This window comes from Centroberyx affinis, unplaced genomic scaffold (assembly GCF_046629955.1).
Source record: "Centroberyx affinis isolate AG114_WGS23_722 - 3 ecotype Tasmania unplaced genomic scaffold, CSIRO-AGI_Caff_v1 ptg000408l_1, whole genome shotgun sequence".
Lineage (NCBI taxonomy): Eukaryota > Metazoa > Chordata > Actinopteri > Beryciformes > Berycidae > Centroberyx > Centroberyx affinis.
This window is the reverse complement of record NW_027279075.1, coordinates 252,346-278,617: the sequence shown is the minus strand read 5'-3', so window position 1 is coordinate 278,617 and position 26,272 is coordinate 252,346. Positions and strand designations below refer to the sequence as shown.

General features: G+C 41.4%; 1 protein-coding gene across 6 annotated transcripts; it reads right to left on the bottom strand.

The window, feature by feature from the left end:
* LOC139641888 (ceramide transfer protein) lies at window positions 1–26,272 on the bottom strand. Of its 6 annotated transcripts, none has more exons than XM_071516513.1 (19): window positions 25,799–26,272; window positions 24,152–24,286; window positions 11,144–11,260; window positions 10,818–10,895; window positions 7,765–7,872; window positions 7,427–7,565; window positions 6,443–6,526; window positions 6,061–6,218; window positions 5,576–5,668; window positions 5,378–5,464; window positions 5,123–5,215; window positions 4,838–4,906; window positions 4,291–4,386; window positions 3,857–3,989; window positions 3,697–3,767; window positions 3,394–3,522; window positions 3,090–3,219; window positions 2,741–2,877; window positions 1–2,618 (listed from the first exon to the last, which is right to left on the bottom strand). In XM_071516513.1, the coding sequence occupies exons 1-18, from the start codon at window positions 25,904–25,906 to the stop codon at window positions 2,750–2,752; spliced, it is 1,956 nt and encodes a 651-aa protein (XP_071372614.1). In that variant the 5' UTR covers window positions 25,907–26,272; the 3' UTR covers window positions 1–2,618; window positions 2,741–2,749. The 6 variants fall into 6 exon arrangements, with proteins under 6 accessions (XP_071372614.1, XP_071372615.1, XP_071372616.1 ...); XM_071516514.1 differs by having other exon boundaries at window positions 10,830–10,895; window positions 25,799–26,270; XM_071516515.1 differs by lacking the exon at window positions 4,838–4,906 and having other exon boundaries at window positions 25,799–26,271.

Sequence of the window (26,272 nt, the reverse complement as noted above, 5' to 3'; positions counted from 1 at the left end):
TAAACTTATTTATTTCTCTTTCTAAACAGGGCAAAAGAAGTGCCACATTGTCACAGTACATTTTTAAGTCGATCCCAACAGCATTAGTGTGAACATCTTATTTACAGAATTTCTCTCTAATAACATTACATTCGGTTTAAACGCAACTTGCTCATAACTAAACTTGTAGTAGATGTTTGCCCTAGGTGAAACGGCTTTACAGTCTGGCCTCTTTCCACTTAGCTGGAAGGCTTAGTATCATCTGGCTTAACTTTACTGTCTCACCCGAACACAATCATCATTCAGCTATAGTCTTCTCTAACTCAATGAGAGGCTTAGGAATGGGAATCTGCATGTGAGTGCACTGATAAAATAGCTATGAAGCAGATTCAATGATATGGCCAATGATAGAAAAACTATTTCATAGATTCTTTTTGTGCTGTCCACGTATAGATGTGGAAATAGTACTAAAATATTTTACTCAGGTAGAAGTACTGACTTGAGTTTTGTCTGGAAAATGAATGTAAAGCAGTAGAAAAAAAAATGTTGAAGTCCTGATGCATGCTCTAATATCTAACCCTTTAAAAAAACAAACAAAAAAAAAACAGTTTTTGGCATGATGCTTGCAAATAATTTTATGGGTCACTGTCAGACCAAGGTTTGGTGATTGTTCCTTATTAGCCCATGTAAAAAAAAAACCTATACGGGTTCAAGTCCAAGTAACAGTTTAATCTTATTGTACTCTCTATTAATATAGCTTTAGATAAAATTTTAACTTTGTAAAAGGAGAATACTCAAAACAATTTACTAAAAAAACCTACTCAAGTATTTAACCAGAGTAGATACTTACTAAACTAGGTACTTTCCACCTCTGCAAATATATGATCAAACATCTGCGTGCAGAAGAAATACAAAGATGATTGACTTGACTATATTAAAAGGTAACAGAATAGTTGGAGTGAACGCAATTGTCAGTACACAGTACATCATATCTGCAAGTACAGCAACAAATCCCAAAACCATGAACAGAAAGGTTGAATGACACATTAAGCCACCTCAGTGAGCTGACTATTGTGGCAATGTTGACACTGCCACAATGCTGAGGAAATAATAGTGAAATGAATCTGACATCTTCATAATACTAGAACCTTATGTTTTGTAAAAAATATCTGTCTCATTATCATTTGAGAGGTACCCAGCCGACACCTGCTGGGAAACCAAATACCTAGAAAAAGTGTCACCTGATTATGTTCATTTATCCACTAAAGATACTGTAAGAGAAAAGTTAAGCTGGATCCTAAAGGAAGTAAGACATTATGGGGTTCATGGCCATTAGGCACTTTGCTAGTGATTTCATGGGTGTACTAACAGCACCCTTTATCCAATCCTAAAGCAGTATTTACTTTTCCTTTTACACTAAGGCATATGGGGTTGATTCGGTCACAAAAAGGATTTGCGGCCCTTCAGCGAAACTGTTGGTGACACTATATATACAATTCATTAGACTTTTAAAACATTTCATTATGCTACTACAACATATCAACAATGACACAAACATAAGCCGAGTGAATGATGTACATGAAATAGCTTTTGTACATTAAATATCTGAGAAACTCCTCTCCACTCGTCCCTCCATCAGCACCAACAGGTGGTGTTTTCACCAGAGAGACCGAGTCAAAAAAGGTCAAGTCGCATGTCATAGGGGTCACGGGGTCATGACTGCCCTCTGGACTCTTTCTTCAAACAAAATGATTTTTTATCTCAAAAACGACTCAATCATGATGTTTTACTAGCAAAGATTAGCAGCATAAAACAAAGCTATGAGAGTACTGATTATTACAAAAAGAAAAAATTAACACAAAATAGGAACAAAGTCCATTTTTAAAAAAGGACGACTGCAAAAAGCAAGACTAAAATAGAGTTAGTCTTTTAGCAGAGATTTGCTTTTTTGTTTATTTTTACAAACTTCTTATAGCACATACGTACATATATATATTAATATATCTTTGTCAGAAAAGAGAAACAACTGAACCAACTGACATTTGGCTGCTCTTGCAAGTCAGTCTTTTATATTAGCATGGAAGATAGCATGAAATGTGGCATGAGGAGCCTGTGCAGGAATTTGCCTGGGGAGGGAAAGCACCAGCCGGCCCCCTGCTGGGTGCATTTTGTTACTGAAAACAAATAAAAACTCCTGTCCCACTGACAAATAGTTTCTCAGGAACTGTAGTCTTTGTCTCTGAATTACAATACTAACAATAATACATAATGTTATCAATTATAATCTACAATAAAAGGTAATTAGCTAAAATTTGGTAAAAGGTAAAATGGTGTGACTGTCCTGTTTCAATCTAATCAAGAATAATATTTTCTATGAAAAATCCCCAAAAACCCCCATCAAGGCTTCTCTCACTGATGTTTGAATGCAACCACCAGAGGGCGCCATGATGACTTTCCTCTCCTGTTGGAACTAACTTGAAGGCTGAGGTGTGGTAACTACTGTAGTTAGGAGCCACAGAAAAGATCCACTATGAGGAACCTGGATGGTCATGGCAGCAGAGTAGCTGTCTGTTGTCAGTATGTACAGGACAGCAGGTAACGGGTCCTCAAAGCTTCACGGGGAGGTTCTGCTCTCCTGCCTGGAAAGATTGAGAGGCTTCGTATCATCAGGCTGCAAGATATCGGCTAAATAAAGACTAAAAGTATCTCAACACAAGTTGATGAATACATAAAACCAGATTCCTAAACTGTCTTGTTTTACCTGTGTGCCTCAGAAGAGAATAGGTTTGCCAGCAGTTTTTTCCTGGACGTAGGAGGTGAAGCGCTTGAGGAACTTGGGGTACTCCCTCTTAGCCACGGCCCTGAGCACTGAGGCAGGAGCCCAGCCGCCTGGATTCACTGGGAATGGAGAGAGGAGAGAGGAAACCACGTTACACAGGATACTACCATAACTGAATAAGGAGTAGTTGTGAGTTCATCAACATTTGTCAGAGGGCACTGATCACAGTTTACATCCTTAAAAGGTTGTAATGGCAAGGTCACATAATGTCAATTTATTCCAGTTGTAGTATGACAATCAATTAAAGACAAGATCACAGATGGACACGTACCATTGGCAACATAGGTGATTTTACACAGGATGTTGTCTCTGCTGATCTCTTTGTCTCCCTCTGGTGGGCTGACCAGGGTCTGACAGATCATGCCAATGTTGATTTTGGCACGGACACACCTGTTGGTCGGCTGTGGGATGTGACAGGACAGAGAGCTCAGACAGTAGCCGCATCACAAATATTCATCTGTAACAGCTGTAGCTTTGTTGAATTCCCTGTCCAGTCGGTATTTGAGAAATGGAGGAGAATGGCCTTGAGTAACAGAGCATGAACTTTGTGTGGTTTGGTGGCGTTATCGTCTCACCTGTGCGTTGTCGTGATCGACAGAGAAATTGCAGACCAGCCAGGTGTCTGGGTCGTTCTCGTTGTTGGCCAGGATCTTTCTCATAGCGGACAGGTACAGCACATCCCTCTGAGACGCGGGCCATACCCGCTGCAACACACAGATGTGGTTTATGTCATGTAGAGTTTATGCTGATTCAACAGAACACTAGGCAGAAGGTCTATTAATCTGATTAAAAGAAACAGACCCATGACCATGTAACATCCAGCGTTTCCTGGATGACAGTGTCTCAGTGCATTTATCTAACGATCTTGTAGCTCTTACCTTGTGCGTTTGATAGACAATCACTGCGTTGTCTGACAATGCCTCCACAACATTGAAGTTTTCGATAGTGGCTAAAAGAGGTAGAGAACACGGGTGTATTACAACAAAGGGATATCGGCTGTCTTAAACTTGCATTGGTTTGTATTGAAAAGAGACTTACTCTCCCAGTCGTTGCGGTACTCCGTGTCCCAGAAGTAGTGGCAGACCTCGTGACCCGTCACCCCCTTCACTGAATGGGTGGCCTTCAACGGGTCCAATACAATCCCGTTCTCTTCCACCTCTCTCCTGTACACCTGGACACACATACCAAATTAAAGTGACATCATGTCTTAATACTTGTTCAAAATATTAGCGTGTAAGTGTACTTCGACATTGGTACAGTATGTTTTGATTGGGGCACTGGAGAACACTGCTGTCTAGTTATGCGTGTGAGATTAATATTTTTTAAGAACACTTGAAATTCAAGTGAGACTTGCTTAAATAATGTTCCACATTATGCGTAAGTGAAATTACGATGTGCAAATGTGCTCTGCTTTGTGATTAAGAACTGAACAACAGGCAATAGGGTCATAATCTGAATCCTCTTTCGCCCACCTTCATTTCTCCCTCTTCCACCACCAACTGCCAGTTGGCATCTCCACCCACATCCTGCAGGGAGTAGGTCATGTGACTCTGCACCATCTCCTCCACCTATCGCATCAGGCCAGGGACAGGAAGAGGAGGTGAGGTCAGTGATGCGATGACAACTCGAATATCAGCATGGCATGGTGGAATCAATGAGTGCAGAGAACTGGACGGAGACATCGACTACAGCAGAAATAGCGCTTCGCATGCTACGCGTTTTATCATTTCTGCAAAACTTTGACATACCAAGCAAACCTATATTATGGGACACAGCAAACCTGGCAGCACACTATCACTACCGCATGCCATTATTATTTTAAACACCGATATAAAATGGGAGCTCATGCTTAGATATTAGGTGGTGCAATGTGCTGTTGCAGTAAGTTCAAGGGTCTTCCCAGGTATTCCTGAGTAGGCTGATGCAGTTATTGGGAATTCGACAGACATGGGAAAGCCTAGACAGGTAGAAGACAGAGGAATTGGTACGGTGACAGGCTAAGCCTTGGCAGTGAGTTACCTCGGAGCTGAATCTGTGGACATCATGAGGGGCACTGACTATCAGAGCAGGGGAGGACTGACTATGGGGCTACAGGGAAGATGAGAATATATGAGATGGACAGAAGACAGGAAGAGAACAGTTCAGATACAAAACCAAACAAACAAAAGGAAGCAAGATGTAATGATGAAGTGAGGTGTGGGATGAGAAAAAAAAAAGAAAGGAATGAGGAAAGATGGTGAAGGAGCGGGTGGAATGATGACAGTAGCTTGTGTATGGTTTTAGGGACTGAAGGGGCTGGACAACCTTATCAGAGAATCTGTGTGTGCCAGCGGTTGAATAGATGTCTCCAGAGGGAACTGGGCTGGATCTCTGTATTCTTGTCTTCTCAGTCTGACACTGAGAGACACACACACACACACACACACACACACACACACAGTTACAACCCTATCTAAACAAGTCTTCTGAGTGTCTTAATGGTTTTTTTGATGCATGTCTAACATCACTTTATCAATAGTGTTATTATTTCATAAATATTATATCTTATCTTTTGCTTACCTGTTCTTCTATTTTGTCTTGCCTGTCAAGAGCAGCTTCAACTGCATCAAAAAATTCATCCTCATTGATGAGGCTGTTTGGACCCTCCTACCAAGAAAGTGGGCAGGGAACATGAGATCCATTACTTCAAGATTTCTTGCAGAACTTACAAGCAATGTTGTATTACGGATGAGTGCCTGAATTTGACAGTGTCTTCACCTCGTAATCTGGACCACCAAAGTGAGACTTTTTCTTCAGCTCATTGAGGGTTGATTTATAGCTCTCCTCTATCCGTCGCCTCTTCTCCATCTCCTACACACACAAACATCCAGAATGATTAAATAACCACAACTGTGCAGAGCTAGTTGAGTGGTAAATCCCCAGCCTTTGAAATGACATGTGTGCCCCCACTGGCATAGCATCGAATCCCACCAGAGCTTCCTCTCCTGTATCTGCCTAACTCTGTCTCCATTGCTACTTTCCCACTGTCTATATAAACACATAAAATGCTAAAACGCGTGAAATGCCCACTTTTTAGAGAGAAAAAAAACAATCACAACTTGTTTATTTTGACAAATGAAAGTAAATGTAATACACAGTTATTTTCCTTATTATATTCCCATTACAATGTAGAAAAATATTCCAACAGGTAGACAGAACCTGGCCAATGGGATACTGTGGGGATGTAGCCCTGTGCTACATACCTTATCCAGTCTCTTTTGCCAGCTGTCCTCTCTCTTCACCATGAGGTCGATACAGTGGGACAGAGTGGCCAGGATCCCAGCTGTGGTGGCCTTGAATGTGATGGCCTCGCCTTTGAAGTCTATGCCATTGATCCCCTTGGGACTCAGGGACTGGAACACTGTAAAGAAAGATGAATGTATAGTGAAGAAAAGAAAAACTATGTGTTGTAAAAAAAGATGTCTGTGGGAAAACAGATTAAGGCCTGGTTAAGTGCTAAACTAAGGTTCACCATTACTTTCTAGTCAGCAATCAGCAAAAAATCCCTCCATAATTCAAACGACAGATAATTAACTATGAAAGACACCACACCTTGTTTCTAAGTACGAATTCTGCATTACTCACGTTTCTCTTTGCTGCCATTGTTGTTGTGCAGAAACTCTCCGTCCGTCCGAGTGTTGGGGAAGTCATCCTCATCATCCTCCACAACTTAGAAAAAGAGAGAGAGAGAGGGGGAGAGAGAGAGACAGAGAGAGTGTGAATGAAAGGGAAAAAAAAGATAGTTGATCAACACAAGCCTTTTCTTGTAGGGCCCTACTGACAGTCTTCCAGGGGTCCAGAGTAGGGTAGTGCCTAGTGGCCCATTCACAGCTACAGCTACAGCGCAGCACGCTAGCAGACCAACAGAACTCTGCTGTACTGGCCAACATGACAATGGTCTGGTTTCATCTTCAGGATGAAGAGAGGGTGAGAGAGAGAGCGAGCGAGGGAGTGATGGAGCGAGGGAGAGGGAGGTGAGGGGAACAAAAGCAGGGCTTCATTCGCTCCGGTCGACCACAGGCACCCGGTGCTGTGACAAAGTGCAAGCTGCCATGAGCAAATGTTCTGGCAGCCAAGAAAGAGAAGAAGGGAGGGTGGTGTGGGAGGGGTGAGAAAGAGCGGTCAGAATAACTGCTTTCTCGGTAACGGGGCAGACGAGCACATTCCATGAAAGATTCAGTATATGTTTCTCCTAAACACCAAATATTTTCATACTCCATACAAGCTCAAAATTCTCTTCAGCACACCGTTGTCTTGTTTTACCTCCTACCAACGAAGAAACTACAGCAGCAACCTGCATGTTTAGCCCTATTTTTGTAATCCTTTGCCATGTTTTTCATCCCAGTAGATTTTTGAGACAACATAGCTTCCATTATGTTATCTAAAAGAAAAATGACACACTGAACAAAACATCAGTATTAGAGAAAAAATAAATGCTGAATTTTAATAGTATCACCAATTTCTTTACACATCCTTTTTTCCATTGGAGATGATCGCAAGAGAGATTATGTAAAATAATCACATCCTTAAGTAACAAATAATTAAGAGAATGGCGTCTGTGGTTCTTACTTTTGTCTCTCTGCAGCTCATCCTTAGACTCAGCGTCTGCACAGCCGTCAAAGTATTTCTGAAGTGTGTCCACCTGCCTGCACAATATATCTCTGAAGGTCTCCATCTCTGCCAGCTTCTCTCTCAGGCTGTGGCCCTTCTAAAGGAACAAGGAAACAGTGTTGTTAGGCCTGGACTGTGTCAATATTGATATTGTTATGTTTACATCTCCATAGACCTTTTCTAAAACATTCTTTGCCACTCCTGCCCAGAACCGATGACAAACTTGCAGCATGTGTGCACGTCTACAAATATCTCACCCCTCACGTACCGGAGTCAGCAGTAACCAGAAAACGTACCTTGAAGGAGGATGTGGAGGTGGCAGAGTAGCCGCTGGTGGCTGAGGTGAGAGACAGCATGGAGCCATGTCTCCGCAGACTGGACTCTGAGCCATACCCAGAGTCGGCCTAAAGAGAAAGAAACAGGTGGGGAGGACAGACACGATGAAGAGGAGAGAAGTTAGTGATGTTGTCATTAAGTAGCTTAACATAACAAAATACATAGTAATGATTCAATTCAATAAAAGATCAAAACATTGAAATCTTTGAAAAAAAAACAAAAAAACAAACAAAAACAAACTATAAGAATCAGCTGAATCAGCTGTGAGACAAAGAGCTACACTACAATTCAATCAACCAGCCACAGCTCACCACTGAAGTACTGGAGAGATCCATTGACACCAAGCAAAAGCTCCACTACTACTGACCTGTCACAGAGTGCTCTCTAGGTAACTACAGGTCTACAAGTTCATCTTCCTTCTTATCATCTCCCAGCCTTGTTGAGCTATCCAACCATCCCTCCCCATCATGCTAGTATGTATCAGACGTGTTTCCAACGCGCTACTTTCATGTAACTGATAGCACTGTGTCACTTGTAATCAAACCCATTTTCCATGTACTCTGGTCTTGGTTTAAACATCACATCAAATTTTAATGAGAAATCCATCCTCATCTCTTGCCATATTACATAAGTACTTGGAAACTATGAATTACAAAACGTAACCATAGATATCTTGGCATTTTACATAAAACAAACCCAATTTGTTTCTACATAAAGGTTTACTTGTGTTTTGAAAATTATTTTTGTGTTATGTCCAATTATTGTGTTTATATAAAGCCGAGTGCCAAATAGAAAATGCATAAACGGCTTTAAAGAGAGCCCTCATAATATAATCTTTTATGCTGTAATGAAACTTTTTGACAGGATGCAATGTGACATCCAGAGCCAGCACAGCAGCACAACATGACACAGGTTCAGTGACCATGGCAACGCAGAATGGAACATCAACTGACTTCCTGAGAAGCTGAGGAGTCCCCTTTTCATCTCTTACATAACAGCCTGGCCCTCAAAATAGATGGTGGGAGATAGCAGAGAGGAAAGGTTGAAAAAGACACATAGGAGAAAGATGAGTGTCCCTTTTATGCCATGCTTCCATTTTGAACCACTTGGGGGCAGTCAATTCACGTGGCTGCTATTAGCCAAGAGCCAGGGGTAACTGTCGGCCAACGACCAAAAGTAACTCTTTGCCTGCGCTCACATGGATTTCAATCACTGCTGGCTGCCCTTCAGCCAATCTGCTACCCACTGACAATGCTTCATCAATACAGATAGCACTATCCAACAATCTTGCATGAAGGCCCGCTTTAGTGTTTGATAAAAGAAAAAAAAATCCAAGCAAACAGAGGTTCTGTTCCAGCTACTTGATAAAATCAGACAATAAAAAATAAAAAAAAGAGTGAAAGCAACATTTAACAGCTGCTGGTTGTTCTGTCAACAACCTCAACATATAATGTCTGTGCGCAAATATTGTGCGAGTGTATATGCGTTCAAGTGTGTGCATGTGCCTAGTGATTAAAGCTCCGATATATACACACTACTGACTCTGGACAATAGCAGAGATAAAGCCTCAAACTGGTGCTGATAAAAAGCTGTCCTGGACAGAAACAGGCTTCTCCAAAAACGCACAAAGCTATTGTTTAGTAATAAAAGGGAAGAATACTGATTACCAAAATGCCATAAAAGATTAACTTACATTACCAGTTCTCTATGTCACACTGTCAGTGCACCTGAAAAATCTGACATCCAATAACAAGCAAAGCGTACAATAAAAGATAAGACAGAAATAAGCAAAGCGCACAAAGCTTTATGATGCATTGTCATCAACGACAGGCAAGTACTTCTTTTGACAGATAGTCTTTTAGATTACTGATATAGGCCTGTTTTTTTTCCTTTTTTAGATGTTTCATTTTCTCAAACACTAAAGTGTTGGCTGTGGTGTTTTGCGTCTCCATGGAGAGAGTTGACACTGGGCTGCAGAGTGGTGTGAGTAATGTAGGTTAGAAAGGGAAGCAGGGCCTTCTAGCAGGGGGGAAGAATTTTCAGCAGTGACTCACTGTGGAGGGACTGGATGGGAGGGGGGCATTGTGTGTGTGTGTGTGACTCACTCCCTCCTGCCATGGCTGACTCATGGTGGCTCCCTTGTGTTGGGAGGAGTGAGCGAGGAGGGAAGAGAAGTAGGAGGGGTGGATGACAGGAGGGGGGATTCCCCAAAATGAGGACCACAAATGAGCAACACGTGTTTTGGCAGGGAGACCAAGGGTGTGGTGGCTGCTTTCTCCTCATCCATGTCAGACACATCTACAGCTATGGCTACACTGGATCATGTCTATCTTAGAACGACACAAAAGTGGAGGTTTTCAAGCAAACCAGTATACAAAAACATTTTCCTTTAACATGTCAATATTGTGCAATTATACCTGCAAAACAAACTAAAACACATATTGCTTTAATGTGTTTCTACTGTTACCCCCTGAGTCCTCTCTGTCTTGGATAATGCTCTGAACACTGGATTGTCACATGTCAGTTATGGAAAAAAACTTTTTGAGCAGGACCGGTAATGCAGATCCCTCTAGACTGTATTAGTGTACTACATTTGCATGTGTGTGATACTTGGTGTGTGTGTGTGTGTGTGTGTGTGTGTGTGTGTGATCATAAACATTTGGCAGTTCTTCCCTGCCTCCATTGTCCTCTTCTTAGTGGTCTACACTAGGGGCCCCTCCCTGCTTCCTCTGTCCTTCACACCAAGAGAAAACAAAAGGCACCACTACACTGCACTACATGAGGCATGGACCAATGGTGCACCCTCTAGGTGTAAACCATGCACATTGCACACAATATACATGTTTGTGCACAAACATGTATGTGTACATATGCTCTTTCACAAATTTGATACATACAAATGCACAGCTGTACACAAACACACACACACACATGCTATTACAGCTAGATGTAGATGTGCTGTGCTAAGGGCAAGGGGAGCACTCAGGATTCAGTGTGAGTCCTAGAGACTTGCCAGCAAACGCACCAGCGGTGGAGGGACGAGTGCTGTTCCCTGGACTCCTCCCTTCTCTCTCCTCCCTTCTCTGATACTCTGATAGAAACACACACATACAGTACACACAATAAGCACACACACACACACACTCACAAATGCATAGATGACAACTCAAAAAAGACAACTCAAAAATGATTTTGATCCACTGTTAGAAGCGTATAAGCCTATTAAGGTATGCTAGCATGTGATGCATGGCATTCATTTTGTTGAAAGTTTGACAAGGATGTGGTTTGCTTTTGGTAAAGTCATGGCATTGCCTGATGTGTTGTGTGTGCCTGACTCACCCTGTGCAGCTCAATGGAGTCAATCCACTGGTGTCTGTGCTCTGGGTCCTGGGCTCTCAGGTACCACACACTGTCGTTCACACTGATGTCCATCCGGCACTCATCAAACTCATGAGGCTAAAAAAAAATATGCAAAGGATACAGGAAAAAAGGAGAGGTCAGTATGCAGAGAAAATAGAACAGCTTAAGGCAAACATGAATTACAACAAATGTAACATTCAAAGAGCAAGAATTAAAAAAACTGCATTGAATTTAAAAGGTTTTTGATTGTGTCAATGGAGATTCACAAACTTAAAACAAGTTACAGAGAAGTAGAGAGACAGATTTGAGGATGATCTGAAGCCAAAAGCTGGTATACATACAGGCACCTCTACAAGCATCAAATATCACAAGTTTTATTATTTGTTTACAGTGTGTGTCTTCATGTGGCAACATCTGTTTGATTTTAAACTGAGTTGGTGCTAGTTGGCCTAGTGGCTAGAGACCGTCTTTCAACCAAAGGAACTGGGTTCAAACCCTTGTGTCAGCAATGATCTGCTCTGCTGAAGTGTCCATGAGCAGGACACTGACTCACTACCAGCTCAAGAGGTGCTGGTCTGTAGCTGAGCCTGGCCTCTGACCTACTTGGAGGAGGAAAGTGAAAAGAGAATTTCTTTCTAGGGATTCTTAAAGTATCATATTATAATCAAATCCTCCCTTAACCCCCAAGAATTCACAGAATGTCTTTACACCAAGACATCTGTGTTAATGCTACCATAACTTTTCTCCAACAACTGCCTTAGGTTGCTGTCATGCTCATTTCATTGCAAGCGAAAAAGCAAATCTCTTTCCAAAGCAGGACGAGGAGAGAGGCAGTCGTCCATGTAAATGATTATTAAAATGACAGTGAAAAAAGCGGACTGCTAATCTCACTCCTGTGGCTTACATGGTAGGAGACAATCTTTTCCAAAATTGGCTTTGACAAGTGGAAACATGGCAATCCACCACAGTCACTACAGTGTGGATTTGAACTGAATATCTTCCATATAGGCCTATCTACAAATCTCACAGGGATAGAAGACAAAAAAGGGTGTACCAGAGATACTATAGCCTCCATTTTCAGCGACTGTCCCAAAGGAGAAGTGGCAGATAACTGGCCTTTTAAGGCAACTTGCAGGATGGAGCATATTCTTAATAGCCCTCCTGTGGACTGTCAGCACTGGAAAACTGCTGTGCTGGTACGGCCAGCATCCAGGCTTTGTGTGTGTGTGTGTGTGTGTGTGTGTATGCGTGAGTGTGTGTGTGAGGGGAGGGGGTAAGCAGCACTTACCAGCTGCATCAGACCTTCTGAAGGACAACTCTGCAGTGAAAGCTCAGGACCCCGATGCTAAATCACTCCCAAGGTCTAATCACAGTGGAAGAATGGGCAAGTATATACTGTATGTAAGGCTGCATCAGTCTAGCTTGTTCAAGGGTATTTTAGGACACAGCTAGAGAAGGACTGAGAATTGGGAAAGACTGAATAAGTGGAATGCCAGAGACACCAATGTAACTGTAAGGCAAAGGGAGACCATATCAGAGAAGAGGCCACTACATTTGCTGACCACAACTCAATTGGGATCCTTTATGTTTTGCAATACACTAAGCCAGAAATAGGCAACCATGTAGCATGGAAGGCCAAGAGTCATTTTAAACAAAACACTACAGCAGCCCATTTTACGGAGTAACACATTCAGCCAGACAGGAGGAATTAATGATTTAAATCAGCTGCTGTAGTGTTTGGTTGGAATGAAAACCTGCAGACACATGGCTCTTGATGGCACTTGGTTACCCAGCCCTGCGCTAAGCATTGCAGTTCAATACTCCTGTGCTATACTGTTTTCCTTTCATTTGGCCACAATAAAAAAGCTATCTACAAAATATCCTACAAGGTGATCTAAACCATAGTTTTGAGTAATAATGAGCATAACTGCTAGTTTTGAATAAAAAGAGTCCTGAATCAATTACTATGAAATTCAAGATCTTGCAGATTTTCCTAGCACTTTCTCTCTGGTATTTTCCCTGCTTTCTTTAACATAATTTGATAAATCATCACACAGTCTGACATTAATAGCCCTGAAATGTAAATAAAGTTATTGATACTTTGTGTCAGTGAATCAATACAATATTGTGAGGCAAAGTATTATAATTATACTGTATTGATATTTCTTGTCTGCTGACTTAATGCTATCTATGTAAGATGCAGCACTCTTAGAAAATGTTGTTGAATTTAGACAGACACACTTTAGAAGTGGGACTTTAAGACAACAGGCAAATATGATCATGAACCATTGCCAGCTGGAAATCTAGTACCACCCTATGAATGTAAGTGCCCAGAGTGACAGCCTGAGCCCACAACATTACTGAAGATTGTGTTACTTCAGTGCCTTGGCAGAGTAATAAATGGCCCACTATGGTGTCTTTAAACAGGTTTCATTGGAGGAGTGCGAGTTGGCTGTGTTGCCCGACACCTGGACAGCACTGAGGCCAAGACCAGATGCTCAATAGGGATAATACACAAGACTAGGCTGAAAGCTTTAAACACTGACTGGACTTGAATCTGCAATCAGCACACTAATTCAGAGACAAAAGTGTCACCTTTTGTCCTCTTGATTTTTTTTTATACACCAGCAAAAGTGGGTAAAAATAAAAATCTAAAAATAGCATAAAAAAGGAAAATGAAAAAACAAACTAAATTTGAGAATTCAAAGTGATTTCATAGGGCCATACAACCAAACCTAAACAATGTGAAATTACAGAGATATTATTGGAGTGTTCCTCCACACAACTTGTGTTTGGTGGGTGGATGGGAACTATTTGGGTGTGACTTGGTTGCTAGGAATGGGAGCAAATGGGTTACTGTGGAGCATCACTGGACAATGGGGTCATGGGTATACTGGTAAGCAGGGGCTAGGAATGAAAGTTGGGTTCTTCACTAAGCCTGTACTGGGTTGCGAAGGTTATTGGGACACAGGGCTAAAATAAACAAGAATCAATCATGAGAAGGGCAGCTCAGAAGCCTCACACTTGACAGTGTGGCATGACATGCTGACCATGACCTCTGCCTGGGCCCTATGTGAAAGGCAAGCACACGAGAGAACTGGAATGTATGGAGTGGTGAGTTTGTGTTTGTCTATGTGTGTGTCTGTGTATGTGTAGGCTGATGAATGAACAGCTGGGGAGATGGGTAAATGTGGGACAAAGTGGAAGGGGAGGGCTGGTGAATTTCTTTTTAAAACATTTCATGAAATTTCTGCTGCTTTACAGTGAACAGCAGAGAGAGAATCAAAAATGTGAGAAAGATAGGCCTAGGTGATGATAGGCAAAACAGATCCAAGAGCCCAATGTAAGCAAAACTTTTAAAAACATAGCTCATGATATGACACAAAAATAGAGAAAACATCTGCAATGTCTGCACTTGCACATCAAAACATAATGAATTTAGTTAGAGCAACGTTGCAGTCAAGGACCTTAATCAGGCATCAATGCCAAAAAAAGTGTGCAGGTGTTTTCTCTATTTTTGCGAACTATCATTCTTGTCTTACACACCTGTCACTAAGACTGCCTCCCAGGTGTGCAAAAGCTTTCTTTATTCACCAAGCTCATGATATGAGCTTTGCCCACTGAGCCACCAGTCTCACAGAAGATTGACTCTTGCTAGCTGATGTAACAAACTCTAAATGTAAGATGGAGCCTATTTTTGAGAAACAGAAGCAGTTAAAATTATGTTGTACCAAGGCTTTTGTACTTACTCCAGTCCCTTCGAGAAATGATCCCACCAAATAGGCTATGACTGACTGACTGACTGACTTTACAGGTCCATGAGTTGCTTCGTATACACAAACTAAAAGGGGAAACCGGAGCTGAATATTGAATGACATATCAGAGCATAATTGATATTCCATGTGTACAAGGCACAACACGGACAAATTATTGATTGTAAGTAATAATAACTATTTGTTGTAATTACAAGAGAAATAGATAAAGCATAAAAATGTAACCCCCCAGGTTGGATATCTTATATACCCAGCATATAGATATCTTTAAAGTATTTAGAGTGGAAAACACCAATAATTACAATGTGTAATGTCATAAAGTGATGCTTTATCGATCCCTGTAGGGAAATTTTCACTCAACCCCTCTGCACAGGGAGATAAGAGTCCAGGGTCAGCGACCGAACAGCACCACTGGGGCTGGTAGGGATTCAGTGTCTTGCTAAATTGACACTTGAGCTTGTCCACACAGGGGCCTGAACCCCAGTCCTCCGGCTCATGGACAGTCTGCCTACGTCACCTTGCTGCCTTGATCAACTTAATCTATACCTAGATGGACCTGTTTTGCCTCCAAAATAGCCTAAAATCTCTGAGGCATGGATCAACAAGGCGCTGGAAACATTCCATAGTGATCTTGGTCCATGCTGACTCGATAGCATCATGCAGTTCCTGCAGATTTTTTGGCGGCCTATTCATGCTGCGAACATCCCATTCCATTCGCAAAGGTGCTCTATTGGGTTACAATCTGGATATTGGAGGACACTAAAGTCATTGTCATGTTCCCAGAACCATCTTGAGACAAAGCTGCATTATCCTGCTGGAAGTATCCATTTGAGCAAGGGTAGGCTGTGGCCATGAAGGGATGCACCTGGTCAGCAACAATGTTTGGGTATGGTATGGCATTAAAGCAATACTCACTTGGTACTAAGGGGCCTAATGTGTGTCAAGAAAACGTTCCACAAACCACTACACCACCAACCGCCAGTACTGTTGACATCAGGCTGGATCGATTCATGCTGTTTATGCCAAATTCTGACCGTGCTATCAGCATGTTGCAACAGAAACTGAGAATAGTCAGACCAGGCAACGGTTTTCCATTCTTCAATTATCCAGTTTTGGTGATCCCGTACCGACTGTAGCTTCATCTTCTTGTTCTTAGCTGACAGGACGGTCAGTATGCACTTCGAAACCAAGACTATATCTGCACCAATGTCACCAAGACAAACTCTTGTACGGTTGTCTTGTCAGTTCAAGGGATTGCGTGGATTGCTGCTGTTGTAGCAGTTATGACCTTTCCAATGATCATGGGATAAAAAGGTGTCAATTAGAAAAAGTATGAGCAGTTGTAGGCCCTACTTATTGTGACAAGCATTACCTGCCAATACCTATTTCTGATATCAGTCCATCACCTCCTATCTGTTTTGTGGGGTCCAGCAGCAGCTCAACTGGTCAGAGCAGTAAATACCTCTTTATATGGTTATATCCCACATCCATCTCATCAGTGGCAAACTAATGATGCATATTTGTGCGCCTTGTTCCATTTGCGTAGTTTTCCACTGCATGGCTTGATGAGAGTACATGTTAGGGGGAGAGAATGGGATGGGGAGGGGTACCACACGATTTTATTAAATTATTTATCCATAAAAACACATGAATAGCTCCTTGCAACAGTTTAGGGATATTATACAATTTATCATGACCATACATACCAGACAAATTTGTTCTATTTTATCTGCTCAAAGTTAGAAATGTTGTCAACTGAATTTGTAGCTTCCAGCTGGATGGTACCTGGGGATGTGTTGTGCATTGTAAAACACTCAAAGGACATAGGTCACACTCACCTCTGATGTTTTCAAGCTTTTTCTGTACTTTTTCCCCACTATAGCACGTAATGAGGATGCCAAGTTAAAAATGATGAGACTAAACAGCTTACTTACTCTATTCTCTCCCAACATAAACGTCCTATCCTGCTTCAAAAAAAGATACTCCTCCCATCCTCACCCTTCCAACCCCTTTTTGAGCTGGTGTACGTGTCTGAAGTCACAAACTCCAGAACTGAGTGGAGTGGAGCCCCTCAGCTCCCTCAACAGCTTGACATTCACATCAACTCAAATATGGAGGGACAGAAACCAATATAAACATTTGCAAAAGCCTACAAAGCTGCAACAGACTATTTCATCACTTGTTTTTGCAAATCTAAACAAAACTAGTATGTGCTCTGTGCAGAGTACATTCAGAGGATTTCAGTGTCTTGTTCCTTCAACCTTACTATTGGGGGTTGGTGGCAGGAACACCTTCCTGCAGATAGTGGATCAGAATGGGATCCCTAAGGCCCTAGTATTAGTAAACACTGACTTATTGAGTGATCACAGTGAAAGAAGAGGAAAGGGCAAGATAAATCAAAAAGGCTGACAGGAAGAAGGAGATGGTAATGTCTGTCACTGCAACACACGCACACACACACACACACACAGACAGACTGGGACATGTGGCCCTTGACCTTTGCCAACCTTAATGACCCTCTACGTACAGGATGTTACATGCTATGAGGAAGAGACCCATTTCCTGGTTGAAGACATTTTGCTATTTCAACACAACCTCATGTCACCCCTAACAGACCTCAATCTGTCTATTTATCCCACCTCCTTCTCTTTTTTCGCTCTCTTTCAACACCACAAACGGTGCATTGCAACAATTATGGTGAAGAAAAGGAAACATTTGTGTAGCAATAAAGCTTCCAGTTTAACACATTTGCACTTAAGGGCACACCTCCCAACTCATACTGCTACTTCAATACAGTTGCAAAAGACAGGTGCCAGGAGCTAAATATGGAACCATTTCACTTATATAAATGAATATTGGTGATATGAATATTGGTATCAAAAGTCGAAATTATGGTGTCATGACAACACTAACATGGATATTACACCCCTCTGCCTCTGCCCCTATCAGATGTGGCCCTGAACCCTCCTCTATAGCAGGCCTCAAGAGAGGGCTGTAAATCTGGAGCTAATGCATGCTGGAGGGGTATTCAATGATGCTACAGAGAAGCACTTAGTAATTCCTAAAATACTACTGTTACACATATTAACCTATGGGCCTTTGCCAACCTCACTCATCAAAATGAATAACAGACAGCAGTGCCCTGTGAGTATAGTCCCAAACACACACACAAATCTACTGTTGGATTGGATTTCAGTGCTCAGACCACCCATAAAAAACATGGGAACACCACAAAGAGAGTAGACCACCAGGACATGTAAGCTTAGGCAAGAGCAATATAAGGATATTATCGTGCTACATGATATTGGTAGGCTACGATAATAACATTCAGTCCACTCCAATCATGAGACAATTCTTGAGACATCTTGAGACATCTTGAGACAATCTTGAGACATGATTCAGAACACTTTGGTTGTTTTGCAGTGAAAAATGACATAATGTCTAGCAGGGAAGGTCTACCCAATTTTCTGAAACTGAAATCTGTGCTGAATGCCTCAAAGTTTACAAAAGCCTCTCACTTAGGCTATTACATAAGTCCCTAATCCTAAACTGTGCAGCTCACAGGCTGCATATGGCTCTCCAAAACCATACATTACCAGATGCAGTTGACTAACTAAAAATCACATGGGCCTCTAGGTCTGTAGGCCCATCCACAAAAGGGTCTGGCTGCAGACCTCCGCTGTCAGGCCAAGGAGTCAGGCCGGCTCCACGCTCAGGTCTCTTCTTTTCTCATTCTAATGATGCAGCCCAACGTTCTTCATCCTTTTTTTAATTGCTCTTTACCTCCGCTGTCAGGACAGTGACACTACTATCTTTTTCTGATGGCTAATTTTAATGGCCCAATCCGATGTTGTTGTAGGTCGGTTAATCAATGTTTTTGTTTGCAAATTATGTGTCTAATGGGCTGCTTCAGCATTTTTTTTGTACGTGTGAATAATTAAGCATATGCATTAATGAATGAAAACAAGTAGTAAAAAAAATAATAATGAAAACATCAGGTAGAAACAGAGAGGAAGGATGAGATATCTCCTGCAACTTCTATTGTTCTGATATTTCATCTCTCCTGGTTAGCACTATCCCCAAATCATAAGACAGTCATGAAATAGCCTACACTGTCCCCTTAAACATTTTGCTAAATCATTAATTACGGAGATTTCACCACTCACAACCGTGTTTTTTTGTGGCAGCCTTGTGGGACTTTTATTTTGAAAAGAAAATGCACTTAGGCGACAATTGCCTGGAAATGTGACGAGTTTCACGGAGCTTCAGCTTGAGAGGGTACTGGGAGTTCAAAATAACTGATGAAGAGACCTGAGCGTGGAGTTGGCCTGACAGAGGAGATTGGCCTGACAGTGGAGGTCTGCAGCCAGACCCCCCTCCCCATCCATGCCAAATTCTGAAACTTCAAAAAATGCATCAAGGCAAATCAACATCAACTGATTCAAAGAGGGGCTGTGCATTTCATTATGTGAGAGGAGAAAGGATTTAGTGTGACAGATAAAACAGGATGGACAACTTGCTGAAGGGCAATAATGCAGGTAGTGTTGTGTCCGTAGGGTATTTGTATAATGGAGGAGGCATGAGAGGGCAGAAAAATTTGATATAGGAAAGTATGTGGTGCAGCTTGAGAAATTAGGCTGCCTATATTATGAAGAGACATGTTTGTACAAATGCACCTGTAAATATGATGTAAAGATAGTTCAAAAGAAAAAATGAGCTGCAGCTGCTTGGGATTTTTTTGAGTTCAAACCAATTGATAGTGCACGTGCAAATCTAGACAAAATATGCAAACCTTGTGAAAACCAAGATCACATTTAGTTGAAGCTAGGAGTGAACTGAATTGTTTTCTGGAACAGCCCTGCGACGTTGCATTTTGTGGAAGCGTCCCTGCCGGGAATCAAACACGGGTCTCCCGATTGAGAGTCTGCAATCGAACTCCCTGCGGCACACTTTCACCCACGTGACTAAAAGTGGTGAACAGAGCAATTGACCGAACGAACGACAATGCGATCCATAGAGTGATCCATAGAGTGTGCTGTCACGGGGCTAAAAAAAACCATAGTAGCGGCTGCTGGTTGTGTTTGTTCCTGTGACAATCCCCTCAAATTTTTTCTCTGTGAAATACAAAATAATTTCTCTCTGATAATTAATTGCATGAACATAACCAGATAAGCTTTGCCTTTTTTTTTTTTAACTTAGATAAAATTACAGAAAATCTTCACTTTACAACATAGTTTATTGCCTTAAAACATAAAATAAAACAATTTTTTTGTCTTTAGTAATCTCCAAGTAATTACAAATTAAAGAATCAAGATTGTTTTTTTTTTTTTAAATGGAGAATATATGTATTTGTAATCAATTTGTAATCATACTCTACTAATCATAATCAGACCCCTTTTACACATGGCATAACATGAACCTAAATGATTGTATTGTAATCGAATACTGCAAAAAACGCTTGCGTGGAGCATTTTCTTTCCAATTTGTCTTGGCATTGTTGAGAGAGAGATACAGCCGATTCAATTTGTAAAAGTTTATGTAGACTGTGTGGGCAGAACTTGAAAACAAATGGCACTTTGATGTGTAAAATCTTTTAAAAAAGTAACACAGATGACCTGCTTGGCTTTCAAAACAAGACCAAGCTCACTTACTGCTGCATCCATTGCTTGGTCCAAACGATGGGCGTCAATATTGATGTTCTCTATGTTGTTGTACATCAGGTAAATTCCAGGCACTTAGCAACTTAATGACGCTGCCTACCCTCTTGTGAGTGACATGTCATGCAACCAATAAAACTTTATGCTCAAAAGGTTGAGCGGATTCCCATTGGAGTACATTGTTCAGTGCCGTCTAAGGTTTCTAGACTGTCATATCCAGCTTCAGCTACAGCTGCATGGGAGGTCTAGTTCACTAGGCAACAAAAATGCATAAAATCTCTAATGTTGAAGAATCTTTCCAATCACCCAAAAAACCTCTGGGGGTGGTCAGAGATGCATTTGCCCACATTAACAAAGTGTAAATGCAATGCATTTCCAGTTTACATGTATCACTATACACTTTTGCACACGGATCCAACCAGGAGGTGCATGAAAATCAAACAGGTGGCAGGCAACTCAGGTTGTAACATAATCGTCAAAAAAGGATTGTTAGGATATTCATTCATGGAGAACAATTAAGATGATGTATCAGTTTTGAAGGTTGTAGAGTCTAAATATTACGAGGAAGCAACATGTGTGGCTGGCAAGTCAAGCATTTTCGCATGTAACTTTGTACGCAACTACAGGAAGGCAGCATGATGACTTTCCTTCCCTTTTGCAATAAGAAAGTCCATACGAAGATTGCTTGCAGACACCCAATTCCACTCTTAGACAACGCCCCTGTATTTTGATATCATATAGACCTACTGTGTCAATGCTACCATTTTAAAGACAACTGCAGTAATTGTAATAGTCAGTGAATCTTCTTAACCAATATAGAAACAATACCTCAAATCTAATTTATTTTTATGAAAGGCATATCATTAACAAGGGAATTTCAACACCATCCAAGCCTTTATGTATAACTTCCTACAATTTGCATAGCCGTCCTGAATGTTTGTATGGGTGCTAGTGACAATAGGACATGTGTCTTCTCCAAACATTATTTCCACACTCTGGCTGGCAGCCCATGTCAACTGTTTCAGTCTATGAAAAAGCTCACTCTTACAGAAGTCTCTCAAGCATGCTGCTTCATTCAGTCACAAGCACAAGCACAAACACAAGCACACACACACACACACACACACACACACACACACGCAGTAACATTTTATAGCATTGAGCTGACAGTTCAAATCTGAGTGAATGGCAAAGAGGCAAAGTGTCCAGGCTGCAGTTGGCAAACACAAACTCAAAAGCATCTCTCTCAGTTTCAGTTGACTTGATGCAGGGCCTCCAACACTGGAGTGTGTCAGTTAGTGAACTCGAGTTTCTCTGAGGAGTTTTGTGTGTGACTTTCTCCATTTCTTTGTGGATTGAGGATTTCTTCTGTGTCTTTTGCCAATTTCTGTTTTCTCTCATGTCTCTCTGTCTGTCTCAGAGCACTGGCACAACGCAAACAATATTTGCCTTAAATATTAGCACACAATAGGAGAATTAAACTTGACAGGTTATAGCATACTACAGTAATAACTAGTATAAATTCCATTGTTCTGTTCTAAACTTGTACAGACTCTTCTGCCCTCCGGCTTTCTGCCTTTGGGCCCTTCAGTTTCCTCTTCTGCTTTTTTAGCATCATAATTGAATGTCAAGTGGGGCTTGCACCAGGGTTGTTTTAAGATCAGTTTATCCCTGCCAAATCATAACTTTCAGGGAAGTACAAGAAAAGCCTGACGATTGTGTTTTTTGCTGACAGAGTTAGGTTTCCTCAGATAACCTCAGCGGGTGAACTGCTGCTGAAGTATTCCCTTGGTCATGGGGGGAATGCCACATAGGAACCCTCAAAAATGTAAACGTGTTGTATACCAAGTAGGCTTGTACCAAGGTCTTACAAAGCAGAGAAGTAGATTTCCATACAAATGCTATTAGCTCAGGGAAATGGTTCAGCCACTCTACTAAATGCGGTCACAATGTATGAGACTTCAAGCTGCCAGTTATTCTTTCTTGCCTTCTGAATGTTTCTCAAAAAAACACAGACATTTAATAAGCATTGTGTCTATTTGTTTTTACCATGGGTGTCGTGTGAGACTGATAGTCAGCGAGCATTTCTTTTTAAAGACAAAAAATCGTGGAGAAAAAAAATTGTTCTGTTCAAAGAAGGCAATGATTGACTGCGGATGGCTATCACCAGCCGCTACTCCTCAATATTTAGGCTACGCACGACACTTCTGAAGCATATTTCCATTGGAATGAGAAATGACTAAAGTGGTGCACAGCATGGAGGTTAATATTTACATAGGCTGGGAATGGATAAAGCTGAACAGAGTAAATAGCGAAGCCTGCTTTATGCCGCCTGGGAACAGTAACTCATTCATTCCCCTTGTTACTGTATGAGAGAGAGACAGAGACTGAGCTTCAGTCAATGACTGACCTGGGTTCCCACTGAGACATGACGAATGGTGGAACAGTGTGAACGTGTAACAGAGAATATCCATCATGAAACATTACTAGACACGTGTGTTTTCTCTGTGCTTGCCAAAGTATGACAGCTCTTTGAGTTTTTGAGATAGGGTATTATTAAAGGTCAGATAGGGGAAGAAATACACAGAATATGCTCCAATAACATGCTAATACCATCACAACATGACCTTTACCACATTTCTAATCTAGCCTGTTTATATTGATATGAAATTCTGTTGATGTGAACAATGAAGAAATAAATTATTAATACTCCACTCTAGTCCCCATAATGGCATAAAAGTGGGTCTTCATAACAGCTCTTCTAAGTGAATGATATTGTACAAAATAATAGGCTAAGCTTCATTCAGATCAGTAAATACCTAAAATCAACAATTTTGCAGATAAATTGTCATAATCTGGAGCTACCAACTGTGCGCAGTATTTCTTGGTCTAATCTATACAGTGACACAGCATTATGAGTCTCATGATGGAAGTTTCCCGTAAAGTGTTAGCACATAAGCATGTTGTTTTGTAACTAGAACAGTCACCTGACAAGCCAGCCACCCTCAAGCAAAACTTGGGACACAATCAGGAGTTCTTTCTTTGTAAAAATAGGCTACCACCTGCAGTTGAAGAATGAGCTTGAGAAACTCTAGAGTAAGGTTTCATCTGATTAGATCAGTCAACAGTGAGTCAGGGCTAACACACGGATCAAGAAAAGTCGTGGGTCCTTCTTTTTGGACTCAAAGAGAAACACATGGCGTTCTGAATCATATCTTTTAGCCTATATCATATGCCAAACTTCCCTAAAATAGGTGGCTATATTTAAAGAAAGCCAAGAGCCTGACGAGAGAGTGAGAGCGAGGTGATTTAGAAAAGTGCCCATGTTAGCAAAAACAGTAATGTCCTTAATCTACTCTCTAGATTTCTCCATATGTGATCCTCGCTTGATCAGCTTGTCCCATTCATGTCTTTCACAGAAGAGCACTCGTACTAAGTAAGCTGGCAAAGCCCACTGCAATACAGCGAATAATGGCCAATTCAGTGTGATCAAGTATCGGTTGTGAATGTCTCTTCAGCTTGGTTGTGGTGAGGAGTACAATCAAAACAGTACTCACAGTGATAACAGCCTTGCTAAGGCAGAGGGACCCCCGACAGCCATACTCTCTCTCATCCTGAGACTTGTAGTAGCTCAGCGTGTTGTTCTTCAGCACCACCCAACGGTCCTGCCAGCCGTGGATGTAGTTTGTCCACTGGAATAAAAGAACTCTTGTCAATATTTTTGCATATTACAAGCATAAAATGTATGTGCTAAATGTCGGATGCTTCTTCTGGGTAAACTTGAGAAGCAAGGACGCACGTGTGATGAGTTAGTTATGTAAAGTATACTCATTTATCCTCACAAAACTTAGCACGTGTACAGGGCTTAGTATGATTGAACAGGTGAGTTTTTTGGATCTGCATAATCTCTCACAATATGCTTGGTTAGCAGGTCAGCATGCAATCTGTTTAGAGCTAACCCTAGCAGTGTTCAGTGAGATTAATAGCCTACAACATAAGCTTGCCAACCGCTTAACTAATTAAAACTATGGTCAGTTTGGCCCAGTAAGTAAACTCATGGTAAAGTAAGAGACAGAAGCAGATGGCAAAATAAAACATCAAGACGTTTTGTAACTGTAGACTGCAATATTTGTTTACAACAGGAAATCAGAGGACAGATCAATTCCACAATAGCTTGCAATGCTTAATTATAATGTATGCCTTTCATCAACAGATACATACTCTGTAAACAGGCATAGTTAAGTTGTTACAGCACCTGGCAAAAATGCATTTTATAGTTCTGAAAGCAATAGTTACAGTGTCATTTTCAATTGGCCCATAACCTTGAGTAATACCATTTGCTGTATCCACATTCTTATCATTGTATACAGTATGTAGGAGTGTGCAGGGCTTTTTCAGCTTTTGAAATCAGTCATGAAGTAGGTAATTCAACCAAAGACCAGTCCACAGAACTCTTACTTACTTTTTGATAGGGAAACACTAATGTCTGTGCATTGTATAGACAATAATAATAACTCCCTCATTTATGCAGCCCTAGATTGACCTGTTTGATGTAAAAATATACAGGTATAAATTAAAATTTGTGTTCAGCTATATAAAGTATATTTACATTAGAATTGAAAGCTTTAGCTTAAACTTTAACCTTGCACCCTACCCATGTATCAACCAAAAAAAAAAAACACTTGACCAGCACTTAAGAGGCTTTTAGGAACTGATGTGACCATTAGGGCAGAAAACCAACCTTTCATCCACCGACCACAGTAGCAGGTCAAAGTGGCTGGGAGCGTACAATAACGTACCCGCCTGAGGCATCAACATTTGGCTCCTGGCTGGTGTTAACATTTTAGCTGAGCATTACACGTCCTTTCCTGGTCAAGGTGAAGGTGAGAGACTACAGTAAACCGGTCAAATTAGCTCTTCGTTTGGCTAAAATCAGCTTTCTCACAGCTTCAGTGGCTAATTTTGGTCTAAACAAAGATAAACTATTTGTGTAAAGAGAGACATCGATAGCACAGGTGCCATGGTTAGTCATGTTGTGAAACTGCACCAGATGTCTCACTTCACCATGACAGCCACCTGCCCAACACTGAGTGCATCCTAGTGTAGTGACTGAGTTCATATAATAGGCTAGTACTAAAGCAAGCTCGGTTGACAATGACAGTGATTGAGTTTGGTAGAGGTAATTCAGTTTGACCAAAACGTACCTTACTAAGGACTCCGCTGAGCTCGGCGATACCAACAGGATGTCCCGACTCCACTGGCTCTAAATCCTCTTCGGAACCCGAAGAGTTCCAGCTTTGATTATCTGACATCTCCTTCCCTGGCTAACGTTTGCAAGCCGAGTAGAAAAACAATATGAACTTAGCATACAACACTCAGAAGAATATGATTAAGCCGACCAGTAGCAGTTGAGCTGCATGGATGTGCGAGTCAAGCAAGTAAAGAGCAATGGTTCATTGGATCATGTTGTGTATTATCGTCTAGCTAATTGCCTTGAGAGAGCATGATGAGTTCATCCAAATAGCTGTGCGCTTGACAGTATCGATAGCTAGCTCTCGAAGCCGAAGTAACGTTAGTTAGCTAACGCGGTTAGCCCACATTACAGATTATCCAGTTTAACGTTAAGAGTGTAACGTTAGCTGTCAAGTCTACTCAACCGCCCCTTTCTTTCCAGCCTC